This window comes from Hemitrygon akajei, chromosome 1, assembly GCF_048418815.1.
Source record: "Hemitrygon akajei chromosome 1, sHemAka1.3, whole genome shotgun sequence".
Taxonomy (NCBI): domain Eukaryota; kingdom Metazoa; phylum Chordata; class Chondrichthyes; order Myliobatiformes; family Dasyatidae; genus Hemitrygon; species Hemitrygon akajei.
Genome location: NC_133124.1, coordinates 49,891,585 through 49,911,492, shown reverse-complemented (window position 1 = coordinate 49,911,492; position 19,908 = coordinate 49,891,585). Strand labels below are relative to the sequence as shown.

The window sequence follows — 19,908 nt, the reverse complement described above, 5'->3', positions numbered from 1 at the left end:
TCTCCTCTGTACCTACTTACATGCACCTTAAAACTGTTCCCTCTCATAGCCATTTCAGCCCTGGGAAAAAGCCTCCGACTATCCACATGATCAATGCCTCTCATCTTATATACCTCTATCAGGTCACCTCTCATCCTCTGTCACTCCAAGGAGAAAAGGCCAAGTTCACTCAACCTATTCTCGTAAGGCATGCTCCCCAATCCAGGCAACATCCTTGTAAATCTCCTCTGCACCCTTTCTATAATTTCCACATCCTTCTTGTAGTGAGGTGACCAGAACTGAACACAGTACTCCAAGTGGCGTCTGACCAGGGTCCTATATAGTTGTAACATTACCTCTTGGCTCTTAAACTCAATCCCACAGTTGAAGGCCAATGCACCGTATACTTATTAACCACAGAGTCAACCTGCGTAGCAGCTTTGAGTGTCTTATGGACTTGGACCCCCAAGATCCCTCTGATCCTCCACACTGCCAAGAGTCTTACCACTAATACTATATTCTGCCATCATATTTGACCTTCCAAAATGAACCACCTCACACTTATCTGGGTTGAACTCCATCTGCCACTTCTCTGCCCAGTTTTACATCCTATCAATGTCCCATTGCAATCTCTGACAGTCCTCCACACTATCCACAACACACCCAACCTTTGTGTCATTAGCAGATTTACTAACCCATCCCTCCACTTCCTCATCACTGTCATATATAAAGATCACAGAGAGAAGGGGTCCCAGAACAGATCCCTGAAGCACACCACTGGTCACTGACCTCCATGCAGAATATGACCTGTCAACAACCACTCTGCTTTTTGTTGGTAAGCCCATTCTGGATCCACAAAGCACGGTCCTCTTGGATCCCATGCCTCCTTACCTTCTCAATAAGTCTTGCATGGGGTACCTTATCAAATGCCTTGCCGAAAACAGCCTGTCCCAATGCACACTTGCCAGATCATTTTTTTTTTAATTTTTTATTAGTTTTTCAAAACATTTTACAAAATTAAAAACCCCAAATCCCAATGAGGAGCATTAATACAGTGCAAGATTAAGCATACAATAACAATATGCTGCAAAGGAAGAGAATTTAACAAAAAAGCACCTAAATTAAAGACAAGTGAGCTTAGTGTCCTCCCCAAGCCCCCCAACACAAGAAAAAAACAACAACTCCAGACCAACCACCACACAGTATAAAGAGTATAAGTCCGGACAGTCAAACTCCCAGACTGTGAATACACTTAGCAACAGAGGATAATAATGCCTACTACCAGAAAAAAAAAGGGAGCTGAAAGCAAGGGACCGAAAAGAAGAGAAAAAAAAAACCTAGTCAAGAGGAAGGTTATGAAAGTACTCGATAAAAGGTCCCCAGACCTTATGGAACTTTAGATCCGAATTAAGAACTGAATAATGAATTTTTTCAAGGTCCAAGCAGGCCATAATGTCATTAAGCCATTGCGCATGAGTGGGCGGGGCAACATCTCTCCATCTAAGGAGGATCAAGCGTCTCGCCAGGAGAGAGGCAAAGGATAGTATACGGCATTTGGTCGGACCCAGACATAAATCTGTCTCGCCCCAAAAACCGAACAGAGCAATTAAGGGGTTAGGTTCTAGGTGCTGATTCAGAATACCCGATAATGTAGTGAAGACATCTTTCCAGAATTTCTCCAAGCTAGGATAGAACCAGTACATATGGATGAGAGAGGCGACGACCCTCTTGCATTTATCACAGAGTGGACTAATGCCAGGGTAGAATCGAGACAGTTTAGATTTAGACATATGGGCTCTATGAACAATCTTAAACTGTAAGAGGCAATGGCGAGCACAAAGGGAGGTTGAGTTAACCGATTTGAGAACTGAGTCCCAGCTCTCCTCGGATAAGGAGATATTTAAATCCTGCTCCCAGGCCATTTTAATTTTATCCACAGGGGCCCGTCGTAAGGCTGCTAGTTTATCTCGGATAATTGAAATTAAACCTTTACCTAGTGGATTAATGGAAAGAAATAGGTCCATAGCATTTTTCGCAGGCATTTCAGGGAAGTTAGGAATTAAAGGAGCAGTAAAGTGTCGGATTTGGAGATATCTGAAAAAGTGAGCGTTAGGCAGGTTGAACTTAACGGAGAGCTGCTGAAAAGAAGCGAAGCGATTATCAATGAAGAGATCTTCAAAATGTCTAATGCCCTTCCTGTACCAAACATGGAATGCTGAATCGTACGTACTAGGTAAAAAAAGGTGATTATGTGCAACAGGGCTAGAAACGGAAAGGAATCAAAAAAAGATTTAGGAATAAAAATTGGGATAGATTGAAATAAGTATAAAAATTTGGGGTGAACATACATTTTAACAACATTAATACGACCTACCAAGGACATAGATAGAGGTGACCATTGTACCAGACTCTGTTTTATAGCATATGAAAGATTGACAAAGTTTTCACGAAAGAGATCTTTAAACTTCCTTGTGACTGTAATTCCAAGATAAGTAAATTGATTATGGACTACTTTAAAAGGGAGATCATGAAATATTAGTTCTTGTGCTTCTTTATTAATTGGGAAAAGTTCACTCTTATGTAAGTTGAGTTTATAGCCAGAGATCTGGCTAAACTGGTCAAGAAGTGAAAACATTAGAGGTAAGGATGTAGACGGATTTGAGAGAAAGAGTAATAAGTCATCAGCATAGAGAGAAACTTTATGCTCAACACCCCCTCTCCAAATCCCGGTCAATTCAGGACAATTTCGAAATGCTATCGCCAGAGGTTCTATAGCCAAATCAAAGAGAAAGGGACTTAAGGGGCATCCCTGACGGGTGCCACATTTGAGATTAAATACTTGGGATTTCTGAAAATTAGTTAGAACAGAAGCAGTAGGACACAGGTACAGCAATTGGATCCAAGAGATGAAACTTTGGCCGAGGTCAAATTTTTCTAAGACTGCAAAAAGGTAGTTCCACTCTATACGATCAAATGCTTTCTCCGCATCAAGGGAGATAACACATTCAGGAGTCCCAGTTGGAACTGAGTATTAAATATTAAATAGACGCCAAATGTTAAAAAAAGGGAGACGGTTTTTAATAAAGCCTGTTTGGTCATCAGAGATAATGGAGGGAATAACGGTTTCTAATCTATGAGCCAACACTTTAGCCAAGATCTTTACATCAACATTGAGCAGAGAGATCGGCCTGTACGAGGAACACTCTGTTGGGTCTTTGCCCTTTTTTAAAAGAAGAATAATAGATGCCTCATTGAAAGAGGGTGGCAATTTGCCGTAATTAAACGAGTCAGATAATACTGAAAGTAACTGAGGAGAAAGAAGTGAAGAGAATGATTTATAAAATTCCACAGGGAACCCATCAGGTCCAGGAGATTTCCCTGAGGACAGTGCAGAAATTGCAAAAGATATTTCTTCTGGTGATATAGGCGCATTGAGTTTGGCTTTGAAATCAGATGAAAGTGAGGGGATATTCAGATTCTGTAAAAATTGATCCACAGAGATATTGTCATTCAGAGATTCAGAGGAATAAAGCCGAGAATAAAAAATTTTAAATGCATCATTAATTTCTAAATGATCCGATGTAAAGTCTCCGTTCTCCTTCCGGATCTTTGTAATATGTTGTTTGGCTTTGGAACGCCTCAGCTGATTGGCTAGGAATTTACCAGACTTATCCCCATGAATGTAAAAGCGGCTCTTGCTTTCGAGAAGTTGGCGTTCGACAGGTTGAGTGGACAGAAGGTTAAATTTAGTTTGGAGTTCAACGCGCTTCTTGTATAATTCAGGGTTCTTAGTTTGGGCATATATTTGATCCAAATCTTTAATCTGGTTAATGAGGTCTGCTCGATCTGCACGGGATCTTCTATTGAGATTTGCTGTGTAAGAGATTATTTGACCCCTCAGATATGCTTTCATGGCATCCCAGACAATCTGGGATGGCACTTCAGGTGATGTATTAGTGTTAAAATAAAAGGTTATCTGGTCCTTAATAAATTTTACGAAATCATCATCCGATAATAAAGTTGAATTGAACCGCCAGTGTTTGTTCCTCTGAGGGAGACCAGGAAAGTTCAGAGAGAGGGTAATTGGGGCATGGTCAGAAATCAGTATACTCTGATAGTCACAAGAGTGGGCAAATGGAATAAGTTGGTTATCGAGTAAGAAATAGTCAATTCTAGAGAAGGTATGGTGAACATGTGAGAAAAAAGAATAATCTCTCTCCGTAGGATGGAGGAAACGCCATATATCAGAGATACCAAAATTAGAGAGAAACGACTGAATAGCTAAGGCAGATTTAGTAGGTGATCTGGTAACAGAGGACGATCGGTCCAGTTTAGGATCCAACCAACAGTTGAAGTCACCACCCAGTATAAGAGAGTATGAGTTTAAGTCTGGTAGTGAGGAAAAAAAACGTTCAAAAAAGTTAACATCATCAAAGTTGGGGGCATACAGGTTTGCTAGTGCAACTTTAGTGTTATATAGTTTACCAGAAACAATAATAAAATGGTCATTTGTATCAGATATTTTATTATGGAGTTCAAAAGGAATATTTAAGTTAATAAGAATGGAAACTCCCCTAGCTTTAGCAGCAAAGGATGAATGAAAATGCTGACCCGCCCACTTTGACAGAAGCCGGGAGTTATCAAAACGACGAATATGAGTTTCTTGGAGGAAAGCAATGTCAGCTTTGAGTTGTTTAATATGTGAGAATGCCTTCCTCCTTTTAACAGGGTGGTTCAATCCCTTTACATTCTAGCTCACGAATTTAAGTGCACTAGCCATTATCAATTACTAATGCATAAAAGGCAGCAGGCATATAAAAAGTCAAGCAGTACAATAGCAGTCTGGGAGCAGAGATGTAAACATAGATTCGTAAGGTCAAAATATAAACATGTCCTAACCAATAAAGAGATGTTGGAACTGGAAAATCCACCCCACCCGCACAACCCAAAACTAGACGGCTACCAAAACAAGTAGCTAGCTCTACCAAAAAAATTAACCCAAATACAACTTCCAGATCTGTGTCATTAACAACAGTTCCGTATAAATACTATAGCAAATAATAACTAGTTTATGCACTAGAAAACATAACTACAGATTAGAACACCTTCTGCAGAAATATAAAACTTAATACAGAGAAAATCGGAAGAAAACCAAAACTAACCTACCCGCGAAAAATTATAGAAGAATAAAGTAAGAGAAAGGAAAAAAAAAGGTAAGAAGGAAAAAGAAAAAAGAAGAGGAAGGGGAAAATTATAAATTCAAGACGAGTATTTATCAACCATTTACAGAGAAGGGAGAAAAAAATTCAGAGATTAGAAAAAAGGGGTGAAGAAAAGAAAAAGATAAAATAAATAAATATTTAAAACAAAGGAAAAATAAATCAGCAGTTGAACTGTGAACCGACAAACAGGGAGGCCTTCACTAAAGACTTCGAACCTTCAAAACAAGTTAGAGTTAGTTGTAGAACTCTGTAGGTAAAGTTATACAAGAATAAAAATAGATTACACACACACCAAATCCCGGGAGAGATTGTCAACAGCCCTTAAAGTTTCAATGAATAATGTCTGAGTGATTCAAGTGAATTCCGAGTCCAGAGAAAGTAATTTTACTATGAGGAGTACTTATCCACCATTTTAGGAGGTCCGATCAGATTCCGAAGATGACTGGATAGCCGGAAGACTTGCCACAAACGCTTCAGCTTCCTTCGCTGATTTGAACCACTTGTATTTCCCGGTATTAAGCTTGATTCGTAGATCGGCAGGGTTACGAAGGGAAGGTTTGAAACTATGATCAAAAAGCACTTTCATTGCGCCTTTAAACTCAGCGCGCATCTTTAAGGTCTGGGGTGCAAAATCTTCCACAAAGCGAATGGTTGTATCCTTGAAAGGAAGCGACCCCCTGCGACGCGCCTCTACGATCAGACTGTGTTTTACCTGGTATTGATGGAAACACAAGATTACTGGTTGCGGGTGGGAGCCCAGAATTCCGGGGGGAACGTAAACTCTGTGTGCCCATTCGAGCTCGGGCGGCTTCGGAAGCAAATCTTTCCTGAATAACTCACAGAGAAACTCGGCGAAAAACTTCACGGTTGATCCCTTTTCGGTCGCCTCTGGCAATCCCAGAATTCTGATATTGCAGCGTCTACTGCGATTTTCGAGATCCACCATTTTGGAAAGAAGTTTGTTAGATTTTTCCTCTAAGCTGGAACAGAGAGTCTCCAAGTATCGAACATGACTTTCTAAATCTTCAGAAGTCGAATCGATGCGAGATAAGTGTTCAGCATGTTTGTCCACTTTATCGTTGATCTGATCCAGTTTGTCTTCTAACTGTTTGAAAGCGATTTTAAATTCCTTTAAGATTTCGTCTCGGAGCTTTCCAAGCGCAACCATCGTCTCGTCCGACGGGGTCATAGCTTCTTTTCTCCCAGATTTAGAACTCTTGCTAGACATTGTAAGTTAGATATATTCACAGGCAAGTAAGAGATACTGAAATAATTCCTAACTAAGGTTTAAAAAATGGAGACATTTAGTGCAAAGATAGCGACAGTAACGGAACAAAAGTTCGGAGCAGCTAAACAATCACCATCTTACCGGAAGTCCTATTGCCAGATCATTTCTGATACAATGAAAGTAGGCCTTTCTCGAATTTAGAATCTCAACCCATGGACCAGACCTATCCTTTTGCATATTTACTTTGAAACTATAGGCATTGTGATCGCTGGATGCAAAGTATTTCCCTACACAAATTTTTGTCACTTGCCCTGCCTCATTCCCTTACAGCAGATCTGGTATCGAACACATTTGAGAATCTCTATCTCATCTAGTCTTTTTACAGTATGGAATTCTCAGTCAATCTGTGGAAAGTTAAAATCACCTACTATAGCAACCTAATGTTTCTTGCAATAGTCTGCAATCCCCTTACAAATTTGTTCCTCTAAATCCCTAGGATTGTTGGGTGGTCTGTAATATAGCCCTATTAATGTGGTCTTACCTTTCTTATTCTCAGTTCCACCCATAAAGCCTCACTAGTCGAGTTCTCCAGTCTGCCCTGATGGGGCACCTGCCATGATATTTTCCTTGACCAGTAACACTCCCCTTCTTTAATCCCTCCCACTCGGTCACGTCTAAAACAACTGAATCCAGAATATGGAGCTGCCAGTCCTGCCCCTCCTGCAATCAAGCCTCACTAATGGCTGTAATATCATAATTCCAGGTGTTGATCCATGCCCTGAGCTCATCTGCTTACACTTGTATTCAATGTCTTGATCAGTAAAGGCAGGCATGCCATACAGCATCTTTACCACCCTTTCAATTTGTGTGGGCACTTTCAGGAAGAGATGGACTGGGACTCAAAGATTATTATCAATTCCTCCTCATTGAGTAACCCTTATTTCAGTATTCTTCAATAAATACTAGAATCCGCTAATGCACCAGTTGTATGATAAATTATTCCTATAACATAGAGATCAAAGTTTGCATTAGTTTTACGTGTTGTCTTAATACAGCAATCTTTCAACTGAATGTTCATTACAGTTCCTGAAAGTTTGGTGTAATATGTTAGCCTTCTATGTTTCATATGCAAGAACATTCAATGCTCCCGGACAGCAAAAACTAATCATCATCTATACAACCTCACATTTTCCTGAAATGCGAGCAGCAACCTACACCTTCATTAATGTCTCTATTCCTTTTCATATATTATTTCCTCACAGGTTACCTTACAACACTTCAAGTGAACAAGTAAATCTTTCTATTCTGTCTTTTAATCAATAATTTTTGAGGACCTCCATTGGTCAGGATCAACCATAAGTATTGCCTCCTAGCTGTCTATGTGGCAGGGCAGTACAATATGGAGAGCAAGCTGTTGTCCATGCAGCAGATGAATCCTAAGGCAGAGACTGACAACAACTTGGTACCAGAGCCATTGCCAGAGTTACCAGTCAGCATTGTACCCAGTGTAGGACTGCCTTAGGGACTCCAGCTCCAGATTTTTCCTTGGGGTTTACCCCCAAAGGCTTCTCCATGAGTGGTTATAGTTGCAAGGCAATGGAGGTTTGAGATCAGAGTTTTCCTTCTGCTAGATGAGCTGCCAATCACAGCTGATGAGCCTCATTTGCCCAAAGTGACTGGTTTTAAGGTACTAGTAACCCTTCTCCTGTCAGTAGAAATGGTTTCACTGGACTTAAGCCACACATGGATGCCAGGAGTTGGACTTGGCTATTGGCGGTTCACACCATTGAGAGCCTTTAATAGGTAGTGGGAGCTTATCCCTACTACCTCCCTCAGCTATGACAACCTTAAGGAGCCGTCAATAATTTGAACATGCTAGCAGCATCTTATATGAGTCCTTGTGTTTAACAACCTCATATGTTGCCCACAAAAAATGCTCATGATTGTATGGTTACGTGCAGCTCAAATACAGACAAATCAAAGCTGGTGACAAATTGGCATACCGGAGGGCAAATGAAAATCTGATTGACTGGTTCCACAACAACCTCTCACTCAGCATCAGCAAAACCAAAGAGCTGCTTATTGACTACAGTAGGGAGAAGCTGGAGGCCCATGAGACTGTGCTCATTAGAGGAATGAAGGTGGAGAGGGTCAGTACTTTAAATTACTTGGTGTTAACATATCAGAGACTAGAGACCATTATATTAAGTAACATCACTAACGCCACTACAGAGCCTCCACTTTCTTAGAAGTTTGTGCAGATTAACATATCACCAAGAACTCTGACAGATTTCTATAGATGTATAATGGAGAGTATCCTAACTGGTTGCACCACAGCCTGGTATGGAAACACCAGTGCCCAAGAATGGTAAAGAGCAGAGAAAGTGGTGGATACAGCCCAGTCCATCATGGGCAAAGCCCTCCCCACCATTGAATACATTTACATGGATCAATATCACAAGAAAGCAGTATCTTTCAGCAAAAACCCCCACCATCTAATTCATGCCCTCTTCTTACTACTACCGTCAACCAGCAGCTAACAGAAACTTTGCAACCCACACTACCAGATTCAAGAATAGTTATTACTTTACAACCATCAGGCTTCTGAACTGGTGTGGATAATTTCAATCACCACTACTCTGAACTGATTCTATGACTTACAGACTTCAAACAGACTTCAGACTCTGATAATACATTTTACTTTGAACTTTGAACTATGTGGTAACATGCTATTTGATCATAATTTACTTTGACTTTGAAAATGGTGAATAAAACTGACAAACATCTAGTTGATAATAATGATTTAAAATTATGAAAAAAATCCAAAACCAAAAGAAAAATCAAAGAAAGTCCATACACAAACCAACGTATAGGCTTCCAGAGATTATGGAAGATTCTAAATTGAGTACTGTTCATCTCAGTGAAGTGAATGGAATGCCAGTGCCAGGCCCATATAGACCAATTCCCTCTTTTCTCCAAGCTCTGATGGAAGCCTTTGTTTCCCATGTCATTCTTTAAACGCTAAATGCTTTATTTGCCTTGGTGGGTGTGATTTTGGAATTACCAAAATGGTCTCCAGGAGATACATTAGAAAATGAGAACATCTGAGCAAGGGTTAACTATCCTGGAATGTCAGAATTTGGCCAAGACTTCACTGATGCATAAGGGTCAAATGGCTGACAAGCAGACTGCTGCTCCTAAGGGCAGTGTGGACTGTCTCAGTTCCAGGAAGCTAGCTTTCGCCTGGATCTCAGGTGTTGTATGTGTGGAGCTTGTATTTTCGTCCAACAACGTGGATTTCTGCTCCGGTTTGATCACCCATTCCCAAAGATGTCCTGATTGGTCAATTGGCTGCTGTAAATCATTGCGTAGTCCAGATAAGTGCCGGAAGAGTAAAAAGGGGAGTTGATAGACATATTGAGGGAGAATAAATTTCACATGGAAATCAGAAGCATGGTCTACTGGGATCAGGCATGGATCTGATGAGCTGAAAGGACCTTCTCTCACTTACTACAGTAGGCAATCTACCAGAGATTGGTGGCAGTAGTTAGCTCACAATGTCATGTAACTTATATGTGATCCTTTTACACCTTGCAGATTTCTATGTTATTAGGAAGGCTGTGCCTCTGTTGACTCATTATCTGCTGACAAAACTGGTAAAAGCAGGTTCATGGAAGCTCTCACCAGATGGTTCTATACATTACAAGAAGCAACCAAAGTCTAGTTCTGACATCATTTTCTCTTCATATTGATGAGCACTGATAGTTCAGCCAGGATCACAGCTGTTTTGACTTTTTGAAGCTGGATGCAGAGACCCTGAAAGCTAGTGGAGCTAAATGACTTCTCTGTTTAAACCTACCAAGAAATGGAGGGACTCTGAGGAAGATCCCTTGATCAGACCCGTGGCAGATAAACTGAATGTTCAGAGAAGAAATGCTGGGGTTGATTTGATAAGAGTTAAGTACACACAGCAGGATCGAGAGAGACTGGCATCACATGAGAGCCTGGATTATTTGCCTTCTCACAGTGAAGTTTATAAAAAATGGCTGAGAGAAAAGCCTTACAGGTAATGAACACAATTTCTAACTGTTCTTTGTTTTCCTTTCAAAGTTAAGAAATTAATGTCAACATATAAAAATGGAATAATTATAAAGGTTATCACTACTTTCCTCTACTTAGTCAAGGGGCAGAAGAACAGCCAGCATTTTTACATTCAACTCTAAAACTAAGAGTAATACATATGGGGTACTTGTGTCATGTACAAATATTGACTGTGGATGAGAGTGGTCTCAGATGGGATTTCTTTCATGATGGAATAGCCCACACATGCTTCCTGCATGCATGAAGAAAGGGTACTTAGCCAAAGGTCTGGTGGTGCTTGGTGTCCATGGAATTGTATCCTAGCAGAAGTAAATGGCTTTGTATGAAAGTAGTAAAGATGAAAAAGGGAGAAGCCCCTTTTCAGAAAATGATCACTTAAATTCACAAGTTCAGAATTAGAATTAGGCTTAATATCACTAATATATGTAGTGAAATTTGTATCCAAAGATGAATATAATTGGAACTGAAGGAAAGGGAGACAGTCCCATTCAGGGCATAGGGAGTCAAAGAGAAAGGAAGAAAGGTAAACTAAAGGTAAACCACACGATGAGCATTTGTTCTCCAACACTGGTAAGCGAAACTCTTAGATTTAATGGGTTGGAACATCTGCCGTGTTTCCCCGTGTGTTAAAAGTTTAACAAGTTTAGCTAAGTCTGGGCAAGTTTAGGTTTCTGTGTGTATGTAGATGTACTGAACCTGTTGAGCATGTTTCAGCTGTGATTCCCTGAACATGTTGCAATTTCCCAGAAATGTTGCTATGGATTCTGCCTTCTAACTCTGCAGTGTGTTAGATTTGAAGTAGAAACATCAATTAGTGTCATTGGAATAGAGAACTACTGCAAGAGGCAAAGGCAACATGCATTGTTTTAATCAATGGAGTTTGTTTTTAAATTCTTAATGGTCTTTTTAAAGTGATTTTGAATATATATATGCAATTTAATTTTTAAGTTGTTTGATTCAGTTTTTAAATTCTTCTAATTGTCAAGGAAATTTTAACTCTTATCTCTGGATAGTCCTATTGATGTGCCTTAGCTGGCTGTCTAAAATTTTTAGGGTGTTTCATGTGTGGGGTTTACACTGCCCCATCTATATGGAAAGTTATGCTGTGTAATAAGTTACCAGCACTGGATCTTAGCATTTTGGATTGAGGCGGCTTTGGGATGCAAGTGAGCATAGTGAGATCCAGACAAAGACGGTCTATATTTGTAAGCATATGGGCAGGGAGGGCATGTGGTCGTCTCTGGCAGCATTTATGGCCATAGTATTTTCCATTCTTTCATTATTGATATATTATTCTGGATGGTCCAAGAATTAGCAGAAGAGGAGGAGCAATAACTGTGTCAATCTTTACCGAAAACATCTCTATCTTTCTAAGGACAGGAGACAGAAGGTATAAGACCTATGTAATTGAGGAGCAGTACATGAGACCTAGCAGCTCAAAACAGGCACCCACGAGCAGTCTGTAAATTTTCAATCCAACACAACCTGTAACCTTGAAAGCTGGCATACCATTCACTCTGCTAATACCATCAAGGTTTAGGGATTTGAAAGGGTTCAATAAAGAGTGTGGAACAGAACGCCAGGAACAGCAACATCCATCCTACAGGTGAGCTGTAGAAAGTATCTTAACCGGGTGCATCATGGCCTGATACATCATTTCCAACACACAGGAACACAAGAGCCTGCAAAGAGAGGTGGTTGCAGCCCAGTCCATTTTGTGCACAACCTGTCCCACCAATGACAGCATCTACAGGAGGTACAGCCTCAGAACAGCAGTATCTATCATCAAGGATCTCCACCACCCAGGTCATGCCATCTTCTCACTACTACCCTCAAGCAGGAGGTACAGAAGCCTTGAGTCCCTCACCACTGGGTTCAGGAACAGTTATATTCCTACAACCATCAGATTCTTGAGCTGATCTGCATGACCCTAACCCTGGGTCAGCAATGGGACACCAAAGATCACCTTTTGCACTATCATTGACTATGTCTGATTCTTTCTTTCTTTCTTTCTTTCTTTCTTTCTTTCTTTCTTTCTTTCTTTCTTTCTTTCTTTCTTTCTTTCTTTCTTTCTTTCTTTCTTTCTTTCTTTTTCTTTCTTTCTTTCTTTCTTTCCTGTCTTGCATTATTTGTATTTTGTGTTGGCTGTACCCATATTTCTATGGCTTCAAGCAAGATTTTTATTGTACCTGCACCTCAGTGTACTTAGGCACATGCCAATAAACTCAGCAGAAAGTTGCATTCTAAATAGCAGCAAACTGTGAGAGGATTAAGTGATCAAAGCTCTGCAGACCTGCCACATCCATGTGTGTGGAAATATACAATGAATGAGGGGAAGCCTCCATGAAATTCACCCTCCTCAATGATGAGTACAAAAAACAAGGTCAAAGCATTTGTGATGTTCTTCTGCCAGAAGGGCAGAGTCTTTGGTCACTCCCTGATGTTATCTCCCTCACAGAGGCTAATCTTTATCAAATTTTATTCTATTCACATGACATCAAGAGCGGCTTAGAACAGTGGTCACATTAAAGGCTATGTGCCCCAAAAACATCCTTGACTTGGTACTGTGGAGTCACACTCTGGCACTAGCTGTGCCTCTCACCAAGCCAGTCCAGTGCATCAACTCAACAATGTGGAACAATGCCTGGTTAATTAATACTCGGAACACACATGGCAAATCTGTATGCTAGTTTGTTCTCAATTCCGATGGTGCAAGTTCACACTTAACAACGACCAAAACAATGAAAGGTAATGTCCACTAACAAATCAGACAGAATGTGACTCCAGTAGAAAGCACTCTAATGGCTTGAAATAACCCCAAGCCCCAGGAAAGTCCCCAAATGTTGTTTTAACTGTTTTATTAACTACCTTCTTTCTCTCTATTAAAATATCTTAACTGGTGTTGTTCATTAATGACTTCACAATAATAAAATTATGAAGACCAGTTGTGTAAAATTAGCATGTGATTCCTCAAGTTTAGAAGAAGGAGTGGCATGTTAAGGCTATTATTTCCTCTTATAGAAATATCCAGAATGAGTAACTCTTCAATGAATTTCATCAATTTGTGAGTGAAATTACTGGGTACTTCTTAGAATATAGAGCAGTACAGCACAGGAAAAGGCCCTTTGGCCAACAATATCTGTACCAAACATGAAGCCGAATTAAGTTAAATCTCTTCTGCCTGCACATGATCTATATTCCTCTATTCCCTACATTTTCACATGCCTATTTAAAAGTCTTATAAATGCCACAATTGAATGCTTCCACTTGTACCCATGGAGCTGGTTCCAGGCACCTACCACACTGTAAAAACAGACATCTTGCCCTCACATCTCTTTTAAACTTTCCTGCCTCTCACCTTAAATGCATGTCCTCTAGTATCTGATGTTTCCATTCTTTGCCAGAAAGGTTAGATGTAATTTGGAAATTGCTCACCCAATAAGCTCTGGGCACTGGATCAATCGAATCTTCAAGTCGACAGTTGTCTAACAACAGGGGTTGTTTGACATGGACAAAAAACAAGTAAATGGAATTGTCAGTAAAGATTTGATGTTAAACCAGCATGGTGGAGCAGAATAGTTGAACTTTTCATGTGCCTGTTTGAGTACACTCATATTTTCCCTTCTCTTCTAGGTCAGACTGGGACCACTGGTTTATGATGGGATTGATTGGAACAGCAGTTGGAATCCTGGGTTTTTTTGTATACCAGGCCATTGACACAATTAATACATTGAAATGGAAGTTGGTTCTGCATTGTATCCAGGTAAAGAACAATTACAAAAGACTGTGTTAATTAATACTAAATTTTCTTTTCAATTTCTGAATTGTAATTTGTTTTGTTTGTACTTAAATTATGCGACTGTGAAAGCAGAAGTAACACAGTTCCACTAGTTTCTAATTTTCTTGTTAAGTTAACTCATTTCTTTATAATAATTTTATTTCTGGCACAGCGGGCCGGATGAAGAGTCTTGACCTAAAACGCTGACTGTCCATTTTCCTCCTCAGATGCTGCCTGACCCATTGATTTCCTCTGGCATGTTTGTTGCTCTGTTGTCTCTTGTGTCTCTAATGCATTTCTCTACTTTTATATATAAAAGTTGAGCAGTCATTTTCCTCTTTAGCTCTTATGTCATGCATCATTTCTGGCTGAGGGCCGAGAGATAGGCTGTGATCAGTTAAGAGAGTGCTGAGAGGGAGGAGTGGGTGTGTTGGGCAGTCTGGATGGGTGGGTTGGTAGTGCCTCTCTTGAAATACACTGATCAGCACCATGAAAGACACAGATCAGTCCCATGGTAAGCCACAGTTCAAGGAATGTGTATACTTAATGTTTCAGTGACCAAATGTACCTGACCTTTCCTTAGGAATAATTTACATGAGAAATTGACATATTCGGTTTCAAACCTATCCAAACTTATTTTTAAAAATTATTTATAGAACAATCAATTTTTCCTCACTTGGATCTATGCCGTTGGAATTGGAGCAGTAATGGTCACACTGTCATCTGGAGTGGTGCTGGTAAGCTCCTCTCTTCTGTAAACTTTTCACGAGCTGGTTTCTAATAAGTTAATTATGAAACATTGTAGATCAAATAGTTAATATTTAATGAGATGGATAATGAAGTGGGATTAGAGAATCAGAATCAGAATCAAGTTCAATATTACAGGCATATATGATGAAATCTGTAACTTTGCAATGGCAGTACAATGCAATACATGGTAAATATAGGAATAAAATTGAATTACAGAAAGTATATATGTACAGTATATTAAATGGTTAAATTAAAACAAGTAGTATGAAAACAGAAATTAAGGAAAATAGTGAGGTAGTGTTCATGGGTTCAATGCCCATTTAGAAATCAGATGGCAGAGGGGAAGAAGCTGAGTGTGTGCCTTCAGGCTTCTGTACCTCCTACCTGATGGTAACAGTGAGAAAAGGGTATTCCCTATGTGCTGGAGGTCCTTAATAATGGATCCTACCTTTCTGAGGCATCGCTACCTGAAGATGTCTTGGATACTGTGGAGGCTAGTACCCATGATGGAGCTGACTAATTTTACCACTTACTGCAGCTTACTTCAATCCTGTGCAGTAGGCCCTTCATACCAGACAGTGATACACCCTGTTGGAATGCTCTCCATGGTACATCTGTAGAAGTTTTTGAGTGATTGATATGACAAACCAAATCTCCTCAAACTCCTAATAAAATATAGCCACTGCCTTGCCTTCTTTATAGCTGCATCAATATGTTGGGACTTGGTTAGGTCCTCAGAGATATATAGACATCCAGGAACCTGAAATTACTTATTCTTTCCATTTCTGATCCCTCTATGAGGATTGGTTTGTATTCCCTCATCTTACCTTTCCTGAAGTCCACAATCAACTCTTTGGTCTCACTAATGTTGAGTGCAAGCTCACCATTCAACTAGCTTCTATATCTCACTGGTAGTCCTCTCATCGCCATCTCTGATTCTGCCAACAATGGTTGTTTATAGATGGCATTTAAGCCATGCCGAGCCACACAGTCATGTGTGTAGAGTAGAGCAGAGGGCTAAGCACACACACCAGAGGCGTGCCAATCCGCACAGATTGTAGTCTTTCCGCTTAGTAAACTGAGGATTCAGTTGCAGAGGGAAGTACAGAGGCCCAGATTCTACAGATATTTAAATCATACAAGTGAAGAGAAGGACAGCTGGGAATGGCTTATCCATTGAAAAAAGCACTCAAAGAAATATTTAAGTGTTTTAATTGTCCCTTGGGCTTTCATCTATCAAATTAGTGCAGTTTAATTAGGAACTACATAGCACCATCCAGAGACAGAGAAGCAGTTTCAGCGACAGGTTACTATCGATGCAATGCTCCTCAGACAGGATGAAGAGGTCAATACTCCCCAATGCCATTAGGCTTTACAATTCAACCGTCAGGACTTAAGAACTTTTTAAAAGCTATTATTAATGCTTTTTGAGATAGTGATTTAGATGCATATCATATTTTTTACTGAGTTAAGTATTGTATGTAATTAGTTTTGCTACAACAAGTGTATGGGACATTGGAAAAAAGTTGAATTTCCCCATGGGGATGAATAAAGTATCTATCTATCTATCTATCTATCTATCTATCTATCTATCTATCTATCTATCTAATTACTTTGCCTTTATTAAGGAGTTTAGATGAGTTGAAATGTTAATTCTGATTACAGTACCTCTCTATAGATGTTGCCTGAACTATTCAAAGTAAAAGTCAAAGTAAAATTTATTATCAGAGTATATACATGTCACCACATACAACCCTGAGTTTCATTTTCTGCAGGCATTCTTGGCAAATCTATACAACAGTAACTGTAAACTTAAACATCTGGAATTGTAAACTGTAAACAGACTGTACAGATGCAGATATAAATATACTGCGGGAGTGAGAGGTTGAAGATATCTGGTAATTCACCAGCCAGTTGGTTGGCACATGTCTTCTCACTCCTTCAGGAGACCGCAGCATCAGCCTCCATTTGGTCTGTTTGGAGCACAGAACCTCCCACTCTGCATCTGCACTGTCTTTTCAGTGAAAGTGGGAGCTGTCTCCTCACCCTTGCAGCCTCTGTTTCCTTCAAAGTTGCTGCTGTGATGCTACCATGAGAAATGAAGCTCCATGAGCTGATAACCTTCCCTGAAGGCTACGCAAAATTGGGTGAGGTCCTGTCAAGATTTGCACCAGTCTAGTACTGGTAATTATTTCTGGGTGTAAACCATGCTAGTGTTTCATACTGTTGACTGTGTCCGTTTTGCGGTTTATTCATAGAATGGCAGAGTCGTGCAATGCAGAAACAGGCTCTTCAGTCCACACTGTCCATGCTGCCCATGGTACCCATCCACTCTATCCCATCTATCTGCATTACATCCATAATCTTCCATGCCATGGCAGTTCAAGTACTTGCCTTGATATTTCTTAACCATTTCTTAAAGCAACCAGTGCAGACTCCAGTCACCTTCTGTGGGGAAAAATATTCCCTTCAGATCCCCTCTAAAGCTTTTACTTCTCACTTTAACTTATTGCTTCTTGTCTTTTGCACCTTCATCACAGGAAACAGATTTACTTTCTACACTTTCTACATGTATGTGCCTCATAATTTTATACACCTTTCTCAAGTCACCTCTTAGCTTTCTCTGCTCTAGGGAAAGCAAACCCAGCCTATCCAGTCTCTCCTGATATCTGAAATGTTCCAATCCAGGCAACATTCTGAGGAATCTCCTCTGCACTCTCACCAACACAATCAAATTTTAAGTGTAGCCGTACCTTGCAGAACCAAAAGTAAATGCATTCCATTTACAAGACATATTAAATGAATCAACATTACATTTTTCTGACATCATTCCTATGCCCCAAAATATTTAATAATCAGAAAGAAGAACTTGTCTAAATTCACTTTTGTAAAAACTTGAAGGATTCACTATAACTATCACTGATTAACATTATTTGGTTTGGTGTTTCCAGTTTCTCTGTCCATTAGGAATGCCAAGCGGCTTGCCTGAAGTGATCGGATTTCTAAATGGTGCCTCAGTTCAATACATCTTTAACATTAGAACATTGATTGGGACCATGGTGTCTTGTGTGTTAGCTGTAGCCTCTGGGCTTTTCTGTGGGCCAGAAGGACCAATGATTCATATGGGGTAAGAAGATTACCACTGTGATTCAAGTGCAATGCTAATTAGTCAAAAAAAGAAAAAAACCCGTGAAATTGTACTAGATTCAATGCCCGATTGAATCAAGATAAATAATGATTGTCAATATCACTTTCCAAAGTCCACAAGTGCCTCCTCTTTCAGATTGTACAAAGGAGGTCTGGTACCAGTTGCAATTTGATTTTCTGAATCAACTGCAAAACTTGACAGAGATTGAAGCAGTGTTTTTGTTGTGTGATATTGGCATCAAGGTATTGTCCTGGTAGGAAAAAGTTCTATGTCTGCTACATTTGGACACTAATAACAAGATCTTCCTGTACAAAGTTCCAAGTGAAGAAATCGTTAAAAGTCATTATAAACTGTCCTAAGTCATCCATACACTATATCTTCAATGGCTATCTGTCTTCTGCCGTGACTTAAGGTGGCTACGAGTCAGATAGTCCAGTTTTTTATGAAACTTGTAATGTTAAATTTGAAGGTCATTATATGATCTAACAAGTCCAGGAAGAAATAATAATAATCATAATTATTTAGAATTGAGTAAAACCAGAATTTGCAAAGGACAATATTATTTAACGTGTTTCACTCAATTCAGTAGATGTGGGATAGGACAAAGAGAAGGTCAATATAGAAAAACTAAAAATCACCTTCAAAGTTGCTGCTGTGATGCTACCATGAGAAATGAAGCTCCATGAGCTGATAACCTTCCCTGAAGGCTACGCAAAATTGGGTGAGGTCCTGTCAAGATTTGCAAAATTACCTTCACAATGAACCAAAAGTATCTTTCAGATGTGATCCCAGAGTCAATGTGGGACTCTGGGATCACATCTGAAAGATACTTTTGGTTCATTGTGAAGGTAATTTAATGTCTGTATACTAAATTGGTAGCTTTTAATGTTCTGCTGGATACAAAAAAAAGGCAAAACATGTGTTTCCCATAACTGATGTTCCACCATGTATTCAAAACAAATAATCTGAATCACTGAAACAATGAGAACTGCCAGCTGGGATATTTCCATGTCATGTGTTTTGATCAACAACATTAAAAGACATGTATGCTTTTTCACTGTTTGTTGATCCAGGCTATTCTCCTCTGTACCTGTATAAGCAAGTATGTCAAAGTTTTAGATGACATGCCAAATTAACACAAACTTCTAAAAAAGCAGAAGTGCTGCTGTTCCTTTGAAATTCACTTGAGTGCTGGTCTTAGGACAGCACAAGTCATCAAACTAAATCTGGGGTTCTGGAGCTGTGAGACTGTTCCATTACCTGCAGTCTTTATCTGTGCAAACTTCATTGAATCTAATGTATGTGATAAAACTAGATTAAATCATGGAACTGACTGTACTGATTAGAACTCGTGCAGGGTTAATGTTACCAATAGGTATTATTGTGGTGAACTACATATACCTGTCTGGACACGCCCCCTGATGACTGCTTCTGTGGCTCCTCCCACAGACCCCTGTATAAAGATGATGGAGGTCTGAGCCCAGCCTCTCTGTCTCCAGGATGTAGTATAGTGGTCACTCACTGCTTGTTCCTTCTTCCAGTCAATAAAAGCCGATACCTCGCTTTTACGTCTCAGAGTGAGTTATTGATGGTGCATCAATTATGGAGTAATAATAGGAACATTTTGAGTAGAAAGCCTACTTATAGGATTGCTGAATACAAAGGAATGTTTATCACAAAGCACTAAAATTGCGGCAATACT

The 19,908-nt window shown here is 39.7% G+C and overlaps 1 protein-coding gene across 1 annotated transcript in view; it reads left to right on the top strand.

The window, feature by feature from the left end:
• Nucleotides 1–10,251: 10,251 nt before the first annotated feature.
• LOC140726382 (chloride channel protein C-like) overlaps nt 10,252–19,908 on the top strand; it is an 89,586-nt gene continuing 79,929 nt past the window's right edge. The window contains exons 1-4 of the mRNA XM_073042685.1: nt 10,252–10,495; nt 14,164–14,293; nt 14,965–15,045; nt 18,010–18,185. Coding sequence (XP_072898786.1) covers nt 10,266–10,495; nt 14,164–14,293; nt 14,965–15,045; nt 18,010–18,185 — 617 coding nt within the window. The 5' untranslated portion in view covers nt 10,252–10,265. The remainder of the gene's footprint in view (nt 10,496–14,163; nt 14,294–14,964; nt 15,046–18,009; nt 18,186–19,908) is intronic.